This window comes from Salmo salar, chromosome ssa23 (genome assembly GCF_905237065.1).
Source record: "Salmo salar chromosome ssa23, Ssal_v3.1, whole genome shotgun sequence".
NCBI lineage: Eukaryota > Metazoa > Chordata > Actinopteri > Salmoniformes > Salmonidae > Salmo > Salmo salar.
This window is the reverse complement of record NC_059464.1, coordinates 2,739,578-2,756,586: the sequence shown is the minus strand read 5'-3', so window position 1 is coordinate 2,756,586 and position 17,009 is coordinate 2,739,578. Positions and strand designations below refer to the sequence as shown.

At 42.0% G+C, this 17,009-nt stretch overlaps 3 protein-coding genes across 8 annotated transcripts in view; 2 read left to right on the top strand and 1 right to left on the bottom strand.

The window, feature by feature from the left end:
* LOC106583892 (heat shock 70 kDa protein-like) lies at positions 1 to 755 on the top strand. Its single transcript, XM_045705888.1, has 2 exons — positions 1 to 6; positions 100 to 755. The coding sequence occupies exons 1-2, from the start codon at positions 1 to 3 to the stop codon at positions 550 to 552; spliced, it is 459 nt and encodes a 152-aa protein (XP_045561844.1). The 3' UTR covers positions 553 to 755.
* Positions 756 to 2,472: 1,717 nt separating this feature from the next.
* LOC106583901 (rab GTPase-binding effector protein 2) lies at positions 2,473 to 9,775 on the top strand. 5 transcript variants are annotated; one of them, XM_014168542.2, is made up of 12 exons: positions 2,473 to 2,740; positions 3,457 to 3,618; positions 3,907 to 3,989; positions 4,069 to 4,426; positions 5,897 to 5,992; positions 6,086 to 6,184; positions 6,277 to 6,396; positions 6,512 to 6,590; positions 6,705 to 6,716; positions 8,132 to 8,286; positions 8,436 to 8,552; positions 8,760 to 9,775. In XM_014168542.2, exons 3-12 carry the CDS (start codon positions 3,922 to 3,924, stop codon positions 8,859 to 8,861), a joined length of 1,206 nt encoding a protein of 401 aa, XP_014024017.2. In that variant the 5' UTR covers positions 2,473 to 2,740; positions 3,457 to 3,618; positions 3,907 to 3,921; the 3' UTR covers positions 8,862 to 9,775. The 5 variants fall into 5 exon arrangements, with proteins under 5 accessions (XP_014024017.2, XP_014024013.2, XP_014024016.2 ...); XM_014168538.2 differs by having other exon boundaries at positions 4,064 to 4,426; XM_014168541.2 differs by having other exon boundaries at positions 3,457 to 3,667.
* A 619-nt stretch (positions 9,776 to 10,394) lies between these two features.
* The window catches only part of LOC106583902 (sarcoplasmic/endoplasmic reticulum calcium ATPase 1), a 34,668-nt gene continuing 28,053 nt past the window's right edge, over positions 10,395 to 17,009 (bottom strand). For both annotated transcript variants that reach the window (XM_014168545.2, XM_014168546.2), the window contains exons 22-25: positions 15,531 to 15,664; positions 14,743 to 14,860; positions 13,943 to 14,060; positions 10,395 to 10,728 (exon numbers count right to left, since the gene is read on the bottom strand). In XM_014168545.2, the coding sequence (XP_014024020.1) occupies positions 10,691 to 10,728; positions 13,943 to 14,060; positions 14,743 to 14,860; positions 15,531 to 15,664 (408 nt within the window). In that variant the 3' untranslated portion in view covers positions 10,395 to 10,690. The remainder of the gene's footprint in view (positions 10,729 to 13,942; positions 14,061 to 14,742; positions 14,861 to 15,530; positions 15,665 to 17,009) is intronic.

Genomic DNA, 17,009 nt, shown 5'->3' with positions numbered 1-17,009 from the left:
ATGGCTGTAACAATTAGGCTATAGGCTTTATAGAAATATAAAATGATGCAATGTTGATTGTGTAGTCAAAGCCTTAGCTAAAACATTATAGTTTGTTAGCGCAAACCAAATATTCTATCTGGAATCTCCCCTGCCCCACGAGGAATCCCTCAGCTTGAGGTGACCTTTGACATTGACACCAACGGCATTCTGAACATATCAGCGGTGAGCAAGGGCAAAGAGAACAAAATCACCATCACCAACGACAAGGGGCGGCTCAGCAAAGAGGACATTGAGAGGATGTTGCAGGATGCCAACAAATACAAAGCTGAGGACAATGCACAGAGGGAGAAAATTGCAGCCAAGAACTCCCTGGAGTCGTACACCTTCAATATGAAGAGCAGCGTTGAGGACGACAACCTAAAAGGCAAGATCAGCGAGGAGGACAAGAAGAAATTGGTGGGCAGGTGCAACCAGGCCATTTTCTGGTTGGAGAACAACAAAGGAGCACGAGCTTCATTCATCATTACCAAGCTGTACCAGCAAGGAGGGATGAACACCGACACGGTCTAGCTCTGGTGCCAGCTCCCAAGGCTCAACCATTGAAGAGGTTGACTAAAGTGAGGGACTTGTATAATGGACTTTTCAAAATGCATTAGTACAGTATCACTGAATACGTTTTGCTGTTCAGGAAATACTCATTTCTACTGCTCGACATTATAATGCCCTTTTATGGCTCAGAGCTATTCGGGAAGTGTTTATGTATTGGTTGAACTGTAAAGAGACAGATAACCCTTTTCTCTAAATGGGTGGAGAATAATACTTTTTTACATATTAAAATATGAAAGAAAACACACTGCTGATGTTAACCATATTGCATTGCTGGACATTGAAAATAAAATGTATTGAAATAAGTGTATAGGTCTGCTGGCTGTTTCCTTCTCATCGTAACCGATTTAGTACTCACATAAAACGTTTTTTTTTTTTTTTACACAATACCATGAAATATTGTAAACAAAACTTTGATCGATGGCTAAACCACCAGAGAGAAGAGCAGGTGAAGACACCATAATAGCCACTGTTTATCAACTCTATTCTGTGATAACATCTGATACAATTACTATGGTCCTTCTTGGAAAAAGAGGCACATTTATGGTTATCCCAAAAGTAAAATCGTCACATTTATGGAACATATTATGCCTATAAAAAAAACAAATATAGGTCACATTTTTCTAACTTTATTCTTAATGGTGTCAAGCTCAGAGAACCAAATAGGATTGATTTGTAATATTTTGTATTCCTTCGGTAACTGAAGGAAAGTACCAGATGAAAACTATTTTATTCAGTACCAGTCAAAATTCTGGACACACCTACTCATTTCAGGGTTTTTCTGTATTTTTACTATTTTCTACATTAGAAAAATAGTGAAGACATCAAAACTATGAAATAACACATGGAATAATGTAGTAACAAAAAAAGTGTTAAACAAATATTTGAGATTCTTCAAAGTAGCCACCCTTTCCCTTGACAGTTTTGCACACTCTTGGTATTCACTCAACCAGCTTTATGAGGTAGTCACCTGGAATGCATTTGAATTAACAGGTGTGCCTTGTTAAAAGTTAATTTGTGGAATTTCTTTCCTTAATGCGTTTGAGCCAATCAGTTGTGTTGTGACAAGGTAGGGTGGGTATACAGAAGATATCCCTATTTGGTAAAAGACCAAGTCCATATTATGGCAAGAACATCTCAAGTAAGCAAAGAGAATACATTTTTTATTTCACCTTTATTTAACCAGGTAGGCCAGGTGAGAACAAGTTCTCATTTACAACTGTGACCTGGCCAAGATAAAGCAAAGCAGTGCGACAAAAAACAACACAGAGTAGTTACACATGAGATAAACAAAAGTACAGTCAATAACACAATAGAAAAATCTATATACAGTGACAGTCCATCATTATTTCAAGACATGAAGGTCAGTCAATACGGGAAAATTTCAAGAACTTTGAAAGTTTCTTTGTGTGTGATTTATTTATAATTTAAGGCACACTTAACCAGCATCGTTAACACAACATTCTGCAGCGATACGCCATCCCATCTGGTTTGCCCTTAGTGGGACTAGCATTTGTTTTTCAACAGGCCAATGACCCAACACATCTCCAGGCTGTGAGGGTAAAAGGTAGGAATGTTCTCTGATATCCAATTTATGTTTTAATTATTATTTGGGGTATAGGGGAGGGTCAGGTCAAAATATATTTTACTGAAGGGAGGGCCGCCATTTTCATTTCAGAGATCCGAGTTCCTCCAGGTATCCCTCATAAATAACGTACAGTCCATTATAAAAAAAAATATTTGACACAGCTACGCAAAATTCGTGGCAGGAACAGACATTCGGAAACTAGACAGCACTTATTAGCTGTATTCAAAATACAGATTCTCTCCCTTTAAAATGGTTGGCATTTTAATAACCTACATTTTATGATTCGCTCATACCATGACAATACGGTAGTTTAACTGGGAAGAATAACAGAAAATTCAATGCAGTCGTCGGCATTTAGGAAGGATGTTACGTAATATCCGTGGGCTTAAACCGGGGAAAGTTATTTCCTGAAGTTGACCAGGAGTGAATAAGTTCTGCTTTGAGCTCTCACACCAATCCAACCAGTAGATGATTTTCACGACTAAGACAGTTGGTGCCATTATAGAACGGCTCGGACACAAATGATAATGGAACCGTCGGAGAACTCTCAGAAGGATGACACTGGTAAGAATGTTAACAAGTTAGCCATCAACAAGTGCTTTAGTTACGCTAGCTTGATTGCTAACTAACTAACCCTTTGTGATAGCCAAATCTCACAAATGCGTGCGAATTTCGGAATGTCGCTACAGACCACTGAACATGTACAAAATGTTGCTATTGCTGGAGCTGTCACTTGCTGAGTGAACTCTTGACCTTCCTGTTACTACCGCAAAGTCAAAATTGTCTATATCGTAAAAATGTATAAACTAAAATGTAGTTTTTGATCTTAATTTAAGGTTAGTTAGGCACAAGGTTAGCAGTGTGGTTAGGTTTAAAATCTGATTTTAAGAAGAGGAATTGTAGAAATAGGCGGGGATTTAGCTATAATAAGTATGATTTTTGTGGAGACGTCAGTCAGCCTAATTAGAAGCTGTGGCAGGTGTGTGCCAAGGATTGCCACGTCTCCACTGAGAGACAGCCAAAACAATATTATCTGTCAGTTCGATTGTCAACAGGTGTATTATTACATTAATGAATTGCTTTGCATGGGGTGTTTTGTAATGTTATTGACATTGGAAGGAATAGGCCTAAATGTAATTGCTTGCATGATCATGCTTTATGCATCTCATAAGATATCTTTAAGTCAGTCTCTCTGGGACTGTTGAACCCCACTCACAACCTTGTATTGTCCTGCGTTCACCATAAACAGATTGTTATCTCTTAATTTTTCTTCTTGTCAGGTGCAATGGAGAGCTTGCAGGCCCTGCTAGCAGATTGCCGAGCGCAGCTGGAGCACTGGCAGGGCGTGGCGACAATCTGCGAACTGAGCAAACAGGAGGAGCTGGGAGAGCTGCAGAGACAGTGTGACCAGGAGATGCAGTCTCTTCAGGAGGCCCTTAGAGGTCAGAGAGAGAGCAACACACACAGTGTGACCAGGAGATGCAGTCAGAGGTGGAAGACATATTTTCTATATACCAGTGTTTCCCTACCATTGTATAGATTGGGGCGGGTCCCCTCTCTTCCGAGGAAGGTTGCTCCATGCCTTCTATTCATCATCTGTTCCCAATGGGGTCTATGGTCAACATTTTTGCACTAGAGAATAGCGTGCAATTTAGAATGCAGACAATGTGTCGGACCCACCTAGACCGCCTGTTATTGTCTGTCATCTCGTTTCTCTCTTCTATTCTCAGAGACGGCTTCTCAGTATGAGGCTAGAATATCTACTCTGCAGTCTGAGTGTGCCCAGTGGAGGAGAGCCAGTGTGCAGTCTCAGGTGTGTGCATGTGTTCACCTTAATGTTACTAAACCCATTTCCTTGTCTCTGACCTTCGTCTCACTCTCACTCAGGGCAGTGTAAAGAAGGACTGGGTGGAGGCAGGAGCTATGCAGTCCGAGGGCCAGTCGACAGACTCTCCCACCAATGGCCTCAGAGAGCCAAGAACGGACGGATGGGATAGCCAACCAGCGGAGGCTGAGGGACCAGGGGAGGGTGAAGGGGCAGGGCTGGAGGGCTATTTCTCCCAGAACTGTGACTTTGCCTCTTTCTCCTCCTTCTCCTTGGACACGCCCTCACTGCCCCGCCGCCAACCCCCCCAGGAAGACACCGCCTCCCTGGTCTCCACGGGAACCCTGGTGCCCGAGGCCATCTACCTGCCCCCGCCTGGTCACCGTCTGGTCACACACACCGAATGGGACTCGCTTAACACACAGGTGAACACACACACTTTGACATCAATTCACTAAGCAAACAAGTGAGCACCAGCCACACAAACACACTCCAACTAGGACTTATACTGAAAAAATATATAAATGCAACATGTAAGGTGTTGGTTTCATGAGCTGAAATAAAAGATCTAAGAAATGTTCCATAAACACAAAAAGCTTATTTCTCTCAAATGTTGAGCACAAATTTGTTTACATCCCTGTTAGTGAGCATTTCTCCTTTACCAAGATAATCCATCCACCTGACAGGTATGGCATATCAAGAAGCTGATTAAACATTATGATCATTACACAAGTGCTGGGGACAATAAAAGGCCACTCTAAAATGTGCAGTTGTCACACAGCACAATGCCACAGATGTTTTGAGGGAGCGTGCAAATTGGCATGCTGACAATGTCGACCAGAGCTGTTGCCAGAGAATTGAATATTAATTTCTCTCCAATAAGCTGCCTCCAACGTCGTTTTAGAGAATTTAGCAGTACGTCCAACCGACCTCACAGCTGCAGACCACGTAACCACGCCAGGACCTCCACATCTGACTTCTTCATCTGCGGGATTGTCTAAGACCAGCCACCTGGAGAGCTGATGAAACCATGGGATTGCACAAATGAAGGATTTCTGCACAAACTGTCTGAAACCGTCTTCGGGAAGCTCATCTGCATGCTCGTCGTCCTCACCAAGGTCTTGGCCTGAATGCAGTTCGGCATCGTAACTGACTTCAGTGGGAAAATGCTCACCTTCAATGGCCACTGGCACGCTGGAGAAGTGTGCTTTTCACTGTAGAACCCCGGTTTCAACTGTAGCATGCAGATGGCAGACAGAGTGTATGGTGTCGTGTGGGCGAGCGGTTTGCTGATGACAACGTTGTGAACAGTGCCCCATGGTGAGGTTATGGTATGGGCAGGCATAAGCTATGGACAACGAACACAATTGCATTTTATCGATGGCAATTTGAATGCACAGAGATACCGGGACGAGATCCTGAGGCCCATTGTCGTGCCATTCATCCGCATGTATGTATGTGTGTGTGTGTGTGTGTATATGCAACTTTGCACAGCCATTGAAGAGTGGGACAACATTCCACAGGCCACAATCAACAGCCTGATCAACTCCCCAAGGAGATGTCGTGCTGCATGAGGCAATTAATTGGTCACACCAGATACTGACTGTTTTTCTGATCCATACCTTTTTTGGGGTATCTCTGACCAACAGATGCATATCTATATTCCCAGTCATATACAATCCATAGTTTAGGGCCTAATGAATTTATTTCAATTGATTTTGTTATATGAACTATAACTCAGTAAAATGTTTTAGAAATTGTTGCATTTATTTTTAAGTGTACTTAAAGCCTGTTAAAACAGTCAAACACCAATGTTGGCTATCAAACAGGTGAGCAGAACTGTACAGGTCTGGAATGGACTCATGACGTCTTATGTGGTGTGGTCTGATGTGCAGGTTGTGGAGCTGGAGGGAGAGCTGAGACGACTGAGGGAAGAGAGGACAGAGCTGGAGAGCGAGCTGGAGACACAGACTACTGAGACACACAAACACGTACGCACACCTTTACACACATGGCATATACTGTATATTGAGAAACGTCAGTTATCCACGGAATTGAATGTTACTGTGTCGTGTGTGTGTCAGGTCTCAGTTCTCCAGTCTCAGGTTCAGACCTCGGAGGCCCTCCTACAGGAGCTGCAGAAGTCTTTCAACCAATCACAGAATGCCGTCCATAGCAGGCTGGTGAGTGACAGGCACTTGGTCCAACCAGGGAGGAGGGGGATGAGGTCCATGTAGTGTGTGTTTGAGGTGTTTTTGTGTGTGCTTGTTCCCAGGCAGAGCTGTCTCTCTCTCAGAGGAGGGTGTGTAACGAGCTGTCCAGGCTAAAAGGGGAGGAGATCGAGGAGACTGTTGGGGCAGGGGATGCCAACACACGCCTTGGTCCTACACTACAGGTACAGTATGTGTGTATATGCGTGCACGTTTGTGTGTGTTTTATACAGTCAAGAATCATTGAAATACAAAGGAAATGTACTATTACTGTATGCACTGCTGTACTCCCACCTGTAGGGGGCACACAGTGAGGAGAGGCTGCGTATTGAGATCGTCAATCTGAAGGAACAGCTGGAGACCCGCGTGGAGGAGAGCGGTCTGTTCATCTGCCTTTCCTTTGCTCTTTCTTTGTGTTAAGTGTAATAGAACTTGCCAGCTGGTTCAAAACCAACATACATTCTCTCTTTCTCCTATGGTTCTGCCTCAAAAGAAGTTTTACAAGGTGAGTGGGCATTATTATATGTGTGTGTGAGGTGAGAGACCAATTGTAAGTGTGTGGTATAGAAGGCCATAGGAATTCATCAGTAATGCATCACACACAGGCAGTTGATGACAAGCGTTGACCGTAGTAAACTAATCTGTTACGTTAGATAGGCTAACGAAGCCGACTGTAGACCAAAGTCAGGGAGGTGCATCTGCCACAGCCAAAACTCGTACACTAGTGGTTTTCCAACAGCAAGACTCAGATCAACATGGCATTGTCAACATAGCTGCTAAAGTTTTCTTTATAAAGGTCTAAAACTTTTCTTTAACCCCAGATCACACACAAACTGAAAACAACGTACTTTCTGAAGTGCCTTCAGAAAGTATTCACACCCCTCGACCTTTTTCCACATATTGTTAGACTAAATTAAAAAAATATTAAATTGATTTGTCACTGGCCTACACACAATACCCCGTAATGTCAAAGTGGAATTGTGTTTTTTGAAATATGTACAAATTAATAAAAAATGTAAAGCTGAAATGTCACCTACCACCTGGATTTGGTCCTATGGAGCAACATTTGAAACGGTGTTATTCATATTGGATAAAAGTACAGATTCAGATCTAGAAAATGCTGTGTATATATAAGTTCACATGTTCCAGAAGGCATTTCGGCCAAAAAACGCTTTTTGATTTAAAAAAAAAATATCATTAAAATGACTTAAGTAGTTACGTGCGACTTATGCCCAGCTTGTTGAAACAGGTCACATGTCTTGAGTCAATAAGCATTCAACCCCTTTGTTATAGCAAGCCTAAATAAGTTCAGGAGTTCAAATTTTATGAACAAAAATAAGTTGCATGGACTCACTGTGTGCTATAATAGTGTTTAATAACCCCCTAAAGTCGATGTCCGTGCCTAGTTAAATTTATGGCTATAAAACGCTGTTAACATAAAAAAAATCATGTTTTCACTTTGTCATTATGGGGTATTGTGTAAATGGGTGAGCAGGAAAATAATCTGTTTAATCCATTTTGAATTGAGGCTGTAACACAACAATGTGGAATAAGTCAAGGGGTATGAATACTTTCTGAAGGCAGTGTGTAAAGCATTTGTTCGAGAGAGGTCTCAAATACCAAAAACATTGATTGGTTGACAAGTAGTGCCTCCCAGTAGCCAGGCGATGGCTGCATGGTGCCGTTGGTGAAAAGCAACTGCAGCAATTGAAGGAGACTTCATCAAAAACCGCATGACCTTTGATCACATGGTGGTTTTTGTGACGTTCATGCAGTTATCCACATAATGCAATACACTTTGAAAGGCGGTGACTTGACAAAACGTATCTGCTCGAACATGCCCGTTGTCTTTCCCTTGTGAAACCGGTCTTCTAACCTCGATGGGACTTCCTTGTTCAATAAAACCTTTGCCCTCTGCAGTGCAGCTGTCCAGCCTGAAGACAGAGATGGAGCGGGTCCAGTGTCAAAAGGAGACACTGCAGTTGGAGCTACAGAACGGTCGCACCGAGCTACAAGGTCTCAGCATGGCGCTCTCACACCTACAAGGAGACAGCAAGACTCTCAGCCATGACAAGGTACTGTACAGGGGGACCAGGGATAGATGTGTGTCCGTCCGTGTTGTACCTTTTGTGTACTTGGTGTTCCCAAAGTAGGAAAGAGAACATGTTACTGTAGCTCTTTCCCTCTCTCACCATTCTCAACTCCCTTTCTATCTCCCTCCTAGGCGTCCCTCCAGCAACAGTGTTTGGAGCTGCGTAGCCAGATCATCAGTATGCGTTCTCAGGTGGACACCAGCCAGACAGTGCAGAGGGACTTTGTCCAGCTTTCACAGTCACTGCAGGTACATTACACTGATTCAGGACCAGCCCACTCAGGGTGTATTCACATTGGGTTGGTTTATGTTATTTTACAGCACTGATCTAGGTCCAGTCCAGCTGGATTCCATATCATTTTTGTTCCATAGTCAAATGACCATGAGGCTTCTTACTCCACCCTCTCTTTCTTTCCCTTTCTGTCTGTCTCTCCGTCCTTCATCGCTTTCTTCTAGGTGAAGCTGGAGTTGATCCGTCAGGCTGAAACTCTGGACCAGGTCAGGGACATCTTGGAGGGGCTTCCTGGAGAGGGTTCCCCGCCCACTGATGCGACATGAGTCTATCAGACCAGCACAACAGAGCCAAAGCGACAGGAGAAACAGGAAGTATTCCAAGGGCAACCAATAAGAACGAAGGTGGACATGAAGTGCAACCGTAACCATGGAGAAAGACTTGACCACTATCATGACTATCCCCGCTTTGAACAGGAGTGGGCTGAGCAAGGCACTGAATAATCACTGATATACAAATCATCTTGCATTCCAGACAACTCATAATGAGAGTCAGACCTGTGCTGGCCTTGTTCAGGCCAATCCTCTCCAACATTGGGAATCGCCACTTCAGCTTGTAATGCGACTTGGAATATTTGTACTTTGGAGCTGTTCAATGATATGATTGTTTTGGTTGCACCTCGACTTGTTCCTTGAGCGCCCTCCACATCTTTCCATATTTGGGTGTTTAAAAAATGTATTTTCTCATGTTCAATGACCAAACACTCATTCTAAGACTGAACTTAACCCCCTTTTTTAACTGGACTCATTGAGAACTTGAATATTTGTATTGAAGTTCCTGACTTGACATTCCCGCAGGTCAGATGTGATGAGAAACACTACATTACTGCTTTAGTGGAAGTCACTAAAATGCAATATGTTGAAAAAAGGCCAGTATCTACTGTAAGTTTTACTGTATTATGATACTTCTGACACATGGAAATGCACACACTCACCCACCTCTCAGGACCAGTGGGCACTTTGCTTGACTTCCAATCATTGATCTAAAAGCCCTGCCCTTGTTGATACCAGCGAGTAACACTAAAAACTCTATAACCAACCACTCCAGTGACACAATTACCTTTTTTGACTTTACCACTTTTTAAAATGAAGAATAAGCGATAGGAAACCTGTGAATGAATTTTGCATTCTCTCTTGTTGATACTAATTGCCTTAATATATAAATATACATTGAAAGACTATTCATTGCAGGATCATGTTTTTCTTGTGTAATTGTTTGCGGAGAGAGAGGTGTGTGTGTGTGTCCACGCTGTTATACAGCTGTGAAGCATGGAGCCCTTAGTTGGCTCATGAAAACCCTGGAGGCCTTCCAAATAAAGTGCCTCAAGAAGATCCTGTGTGTTACCTGGCAGGATGCAGTACCCCACACAGAGGTACTGAAATGGGCTGGCAGTGGTAGCATGCAGTCCACCTTAAACAATCACCAACTAAGATGGCTTGGTCATGTCATCTGCATGCTAGAGGGCCGACATCTGCCGAAAGTGCGTCCACATGAAGGCCAACGCTCTGCTGGTGGCCAGAAGAAGCAGATGCAGGACCGAATAAAAACCACTGAAGAGGTGCACGATCAATCCATCCAGTATAGAGGACCTAGCCACCTGAGGCATGCTCACAGGGCTATTCCTGCCCCCTCCAACCAAGCCTTCACATGCGCTGTCTGCAGCTGTAAATCCATGATTGATCTCCACAGACACCAAAGGACTCATAAGTAAAGGAGAAGATGCTTCTTCTCATCAACCATAAGTAAGTGTGTGAGATACTGGGAATCAAACCAATAACTATTAACCAGCCACTCTTGTATTCTCTTTTAATAGTTTTATTTTTTAAGAATAATTTGAATATATTGTTCATGTTCATAACACTCTTATATATTAACTTAATTTCAATACATACACAAAGAAAAAGTATTTATTTGTATATTTAAAAAAAACTTTTTTTAACTTTTTGTAATTTTCTGGTGGCTTTTGTTTCATTCTTTAATCTTGTTAGATTTTTTTTCTCTCACTTCTAGTGACGGTCTGCGCTCTCGTTTCTGGGAAGTGCTTCCACCGTTCCTCTTCTCATTCTTTTCTCTCCTTTATACTCCTGGTGTTCTTTTAGTCCCACTTCTTGCTTACTAGGTTGTCATCAGCAACTGCATGGGAAAGAGAAGGGTATTGGCAACCGATAAGGTAGGACTAGACTTAAGTCTCAAATTGAGCACTAGCCCCTAGGGATCAATTTGGAGGTTGGTTATAAGCAATTTCGGGAGCATTCCAACCCAGCCTAAAATTCCCATATTATTAGAAATACAGTCCTTTTAGATCTACATGAAGTACTGTTGATTGATGTGGAGTTGGGCATGCATCTATTATTCTGGCCATTTAGTTACATTTTAGTTCTGCTCAATTGACATTATCCAACACTTATATAGTCAACAGCAAATATTGGTGGTTCTGTGTAGCTCAGTTCGGTACAGCATGGTGCTTCCAATGCCAGGATTGTGGGTTCAATTCCCAGGGGCCACCCACTTATAACATGTATGCACGCATGACCAAGTTTTGGATAAAAGCGTCTGCTAAATGATACCAACATTTGTACTATGTTCATAAAAAAAAAAAGGACTTTTCCATACAATAATAGGCTATGTTGACTGCAGTTAAATGTTATTGTTGGAAAATTGTAATATTAACAAGTTAAAACTGCAAAGGCTAACCTTGTCCTACCACTACCTACATCTAAGAATTACCTCAAGTAACCTGTACTCCCGCACACTGACTCAGTACCGGTACCCCCTGTATATAGCCTTATGTTATTGTGTTACTTTTTATTATTTTTTACTTTAGTTGGTAAATATTTTCTTAACCAACAGTGCAGTTCACGAAGAGCTAAGGGCTTGTAAGTAAGCATTTCACGGTAAGGTCTAAACTTGTTGTATTCGGCGCATGTGACAGTTTGATTTGATTTGTCCCCAAGCTAGATCTTGCTGGTGGAAGAGTCTACAAAGGCAATTACTACCTAAATGTGACATTATAGCCATAAAATTAGACAAACTTGTATTAAGCAAAATGGGGATACATAGAGACCTGTAGGAAGACGCTCACACAGACTTTAGTGAATACATATGAGTGGATATTATATGTATTATATATTATCAGTGTAAATTCAGTGTTGACACCATCTGGATACAAAACCATTGAATCATAAACAAAGTGAAAACAGGATGGAAGGGGGGAGTAGCGAAGGCAGTGGCAGGTATTGGAAAAGTGGGGGAGAGGGCAATGAAGGCACCTGATAGGAAGATAAATCATATTAACCTATTAAAGGTTTTGCAATTAAATGGGTATTATTTAGAATGGATGATAGTCTTAGTAAGCCATTGAAGCAGGTATGAAAGTCTGTGGATCAATGTTCACTCTAAGCTGTTTGCGTGCACAGCCACGCACCACCTCCAGGACTACGATGAAATGTCAGCCTGTGCAGAGATGCAAGAGATTGAACTTAACTGAGTTTGCTCTATGTAGATCAATGTTTCTCTGATTTAATCAACATTACATCAGCCACTTTTCAGTGCAACAAAACAAATCTAAGATTGAGTCTGTGATTTTGTTGTAGTTAGAGCCACAGCTAGCCTAGGCAGCTGATAGTGGGCTCTAGATCTTTTCTTCAACTACAGTACAGTGATGGAAGAAGTACCCAATTTTGTCATACTTGAGTAAAAGTAAAGATGCCTTCATAGAAAATGACTCAAGTAAGTGAGTCACCCAGTAAAATCCTACTTGAGTAAAAGTAAAAAAATATTTGGTTTTAAATATACTTAAGAATCAAAAGTATAAATCATTTCACATTCCTTAAGCAAACCAGACAGCACCATTTTCTTTTTTTTTCTTCTTCAAATTGCCAATAGCCAGGGGCACGTTCCAACCCTCAGACATAATTTACAAACGAAGCATGTGTTTAGTGAGTCTGCCAGATCAGAGGTAGTAGGGATGACAGTGCATTATTTTAATAGGTGTGTGAATTAGACACATTTTCTGTCTAGCTAAGCATTCAAAATGTAACGAGTACATTTTGGTGTCCGGGAAAATGTATGGAGTAAAAAGTACATCATTTTCTTTAGGAATGTAGTGAAGTAAAAGCATAAATTTGTCAAAAATATGAATAGTAAACTACAGATACCAAAAAAGTACTTATGTATTTTTACTTAAGTTCTTTACATCACTGCACAGTACACACTTAAAATTTTTTAAATGTTCCGACAGCCCGCCATTAAAGCTGGTTAAGAAGGAAAATTATGCTTTTGCAGCATGAATGGAGGATGCTTTATGTACGAGCCGGCCCACGGGTGACACGAATGTTTTACCTGCTGGGCACATCAATCCTAAAAAATAGTACAGATCAAACGCCCACTATCGGCTGTCTTGACTAAGCCAAAGCGCATCGGAGTATAATTCTATTGACGGGTAGTGCACGAGTGGTCTTTCAATCACCAGCCAGTGGATCCGCTTTTCAGAGCTGTGCGTGTGCACGTTTGTTGATATTCTTTGCTAGTTAGCGAGTTATTAGCCCAGTTATATGTAAGTATTGGTGTTACAAAGGCTCATGGCAGCAACCAGGTTTTCCTTCTCCTCTGGCCATGCCCCTCCCTGGCTAACTACCACACATGTTCCCAGTGAACTAATTGACATTCCTGCACCATTTAAGCTGCAGTTTTCCCCCTAGCTTTCAGTTGTGCTGGTGATTCAATCCGGTGGCCATCTTGCCTTTTTGTTCTTTCTTTGTTGTGCGTGACTGTCCAAAAACCAAAATTCCATAACCTCCAAACAACCCAGTGTGCTCTGTGTATGCAATAAAATCAAGTATTGGATTCCTGGCCATCTCCTCATTCCTCTAACATACTACCGCTATTGCACATCGGTCAGGAACGGTCCTAAACCTAATTTACAGTCCACCCTAGCCCTAATGCCTTTTCTTCAATTGGTCAGCGATGGGGTGTTACTGCTTCCTACAAGAGCATAATGTAAAAACGTTTTTAAAAGACTGCATTGAACACCCCATATAGGCTACTGTATGCTATGTCATAGAAATCAAAATTGTGAAAATGTTCTGGGATTTGCATTATTGGTTTTGTTGGTAGGCCACTCTGATAGGTCTACATTGTGCTCAGATAGACAGTAGCCAATAGGACATTGTGGCTAAAACTGTAAAGTTACACAGAATTCTCCCAACATTCCAGTTTCCACTCGCGAGACCTGAAATTTGCTCAGTGCCCAAAATAATTAGAGGGAACATTTCTGTGGATATTACAGGATATTATTTCAAGGAATGTTATAGATTTAATCGATAACAGATTGTGTGTGTGTCCTTACCCTCCAGGTAATTGCGGGCCACAAACTTGAGGACCTCGTCAATGAGGATGACAGGGAAGGAGAGCTTGAGCACCACCATCCATTTTTCCACGTTCAAGTGGGTCAACTTAAAGATCATCTGCAGCGGAGAGGACAGGCACATTTCAGACACATATCACATACTACTACTTAGTTATCACATACTCTTATGGCTAGATTCAATCCGATCGGGCTATGCACCTTTTTAAAAGCAATGTTTCCGCATTTGCGTAGACCACTCACTGTAAACGGTGCATATGTCGGCTCAATCGGAAATGACCTTTTAAATGTAAATCGCACTATAAAGGTCCAGATTGAATCTAGGCCTTACTCGATTGTCAAATACTCTTACTCAAGTATCACTCTTACTTAGGGCTCTATTCAATCTGTATCGCTGAAGCGTTACAGATTATGTGATAGAAATGTTCAGGTCATTTCCAATTGAGCCAATATATGTAGCGTTTACTGCGAATGCAGTCTCCGCTAACGTGGGAACATTGCTTTTTAAATTTCAATCGCGCTCTAACGCTACATTTCCGCAATACGAATTGAATAGCCCTTCGTGTTAGGGAACACAGTAAAGGGGACTGTATAACAATAATGTCTGTATAACAATGTTTGGCTGGGAGAGAGAGAGTGAGAATCAGACAGAAGGAGACTGAGAGAGTAAGACAAAAAGGAGGCAGAGCGAGATGGATGTAGGATCAAAACGAGTGGTCCTTGGAGCCGGATAGGACAAGTATGTGAGGTGAGGGTTGTGGTGCGAGGTAAGGCAGACTCACAGGCATGGGGTCGACGTAAATGATCACGAAGTGGAGTGACATGGAGAGGGACATGGCTCCAACCAGCCACAGGTTGCTCCAGGGGGGCATGCGCAGCAGGGACTGGTTCTCAGACAAACTGGGGGGGGGACAGAGGGGTTACGTAATGCACGCTGGCTAAACACTGTGTGTGTGTGTGCGCTGAGATGTTTGGATCCTTTTTTAAATGTACATTTGATTTGTGGATACAAGTAAAGTATTTAAAATGTGTGTTGATGCAGGTGTGTGCCAAGAGGTGTGTAGAAGCGTGTGTTCTGAGATTACATGGTGAGGGATGGAGGATAATGTTTGTTCTGCAGGTTTAATCTAAAGTTACTCTTCCAATTTCTTTGGGGTTACACTACACTTTCAATGTTATAGCTACTTCTGGGATTAGGCTTTCATATCATACTCTTGATACTCTGTGTTTTAGAAACACACTGTTATAGAAGTGCTATAATTTATAAAACTTTACTGTTCCACGTCTAAGTTGATATACTGTGTATCAAGAATTACAGTGCTAACAAACTACCAATGTTGCAAGTTTGGAGGACCCAGATTAACCCTACTAGTGTCCTGCATTAAAAAACATGCCAAATGGATCATCTCCATTGAAAGTGCTTTTCTTTTTGTCAAGGAGTAGGCTTAATCTGGGATACGGGCCCTTAATGTTATGCATAATTGAATCTTGCATTTCTAACATGCATCTTCAAACATTCCTTTATATTGAACCAGGCAGGAACCAAAGTTTCTTCTAGTTGCAGTCTGACCTGTTGAGGGCATTGCACATCTCGATGGTGACCAACACAGACAGGGCCATGGTCATGGGGGGAGCGGCCTCAAACACCTCACAGTGGACGCCGACAAAGTCCTCGTTTTCCTCGTGGCACTGCATGAAGTGGGACTGAAGAGAAAAATCAAGAGAATTAGGATGGAACCATTTACTGGATTATCACAGAATCATTCACTACATTTTTGCTCAGTAAGAAGTTTAAATTTAGATCTTAGGTAGCCCCTACCCATAACATTAAATGAAGGTCTTTGACTATTGGTCTATTTTAAATGAGGATCTCTTGATGATGATTATGGTTTTAGACCAATGACGCAACATATATGAATTTGGAACTGCAGTGGCACTGTAGCACTTTTGTACGGTATATTTCATTATCTGGGATGGCGTTTCATGTCTGTTTTAATCTGGTGAAGCCAAGGCCAAATTTCTACATTTGTGTGGACAAAGTTTTTCTAATTCTAAAAAGCAATAGTTTATTATGTGATACAGGTGTGCTGGGCTGGGACAAAAAGTGGAGACCAATCCCTGTTCTACAGAGTCTGGTTAAATCCCAAATGTGACCCTATTTCCTATAGTGCACTACTTTTAAACAGGGCCCTATATAGGGTGGGACGCAACCTCTGTTCTACACACCAGACTGCATATTTTTGCTCAATAACGAATTTAAATGTAAGTCCTAGGTAGCCCCTTACCCCCAGGATTGTATAGGGAAAAAATACATTAATTCAGAGCTACATAGAGAGCCAGACTAGGGTTGCGATTTGGGATTGGGATTGTCTGCTTCATTTTTATTTGATTTAACTTTTAACTAGGCAAGTCAGTTAAGAATAAATTCTTAATTACAATGACAGCCTGGCAAAATGCCTCCTGTGGGGACAGGTCCATGGGATAAAGAGGCCTAAGATAACAACATAGCAAGGCAGCAACACATGACAACACAGCATGGTAGCAGCACAAAACATTGTGCAAACATTATTGGGCTTAGACAACAGCACAAAGGGCAAGAAGGTAGAGACAATAATACATCACACAAAGCAGCCACAACTGTCAGTAAGTGTCCACGGTTGAGTCTCTGAATGAAGAGATTGAGATAAAACTGTCCAGTTTGAGTGTTTGTTGCAGCTCGTTCCAGTCGCTAGCTGCAGCGAACTGAAAAGAGGGGCGACCCAGGGATGTGTGTGGTGACAAATCTGATGGCCAAATGGTAAAGAACATCTAGCCGCTCGAGAGCAACATTACCTGCCGATCTATAAATTATGTCTCCGTAATCTAGCATGGGTAGGATGGTCATCTGATTCAGGGTTAGTTTGGCAGCTGGGGTGAAAGAGGAGCAATTATGATAGAGGAAACCAAGTCTAGATTTAACTTTAGCCTGCAGCTTTGATATGTGCTGTCTAGCCATACTCCCAAGTACTTGTATGAAGTGACTACCTCAAGCTCTAAACCCTCAGAGGTA

Excerpts from the sequence above, each read along its gene's own strand:
- LOC106583901 (XM_014168538.2), top strand. The coding sequence starts at position 2,698 with ATGATAATGGAACCGTCGGAGAACTCTCAGAAGGATGACACTG. Across the intron at positions 3,619-3,906 it reads TCTTCAGGAGGCCCTTAGAG|AGACGGCTTCTCAGTATGAG; the intron begins GTCAGAGAGAGA and ends TTCTATTCTCAG. Across the intron at positions 6,185-6,276 it reads ATGCCGTCCATAGCAGGCTG|GCAGAGCTGTCTCTCTCTCA; the intron begins GTGAGTGACAGG and ends GCTTGTTCCCAG.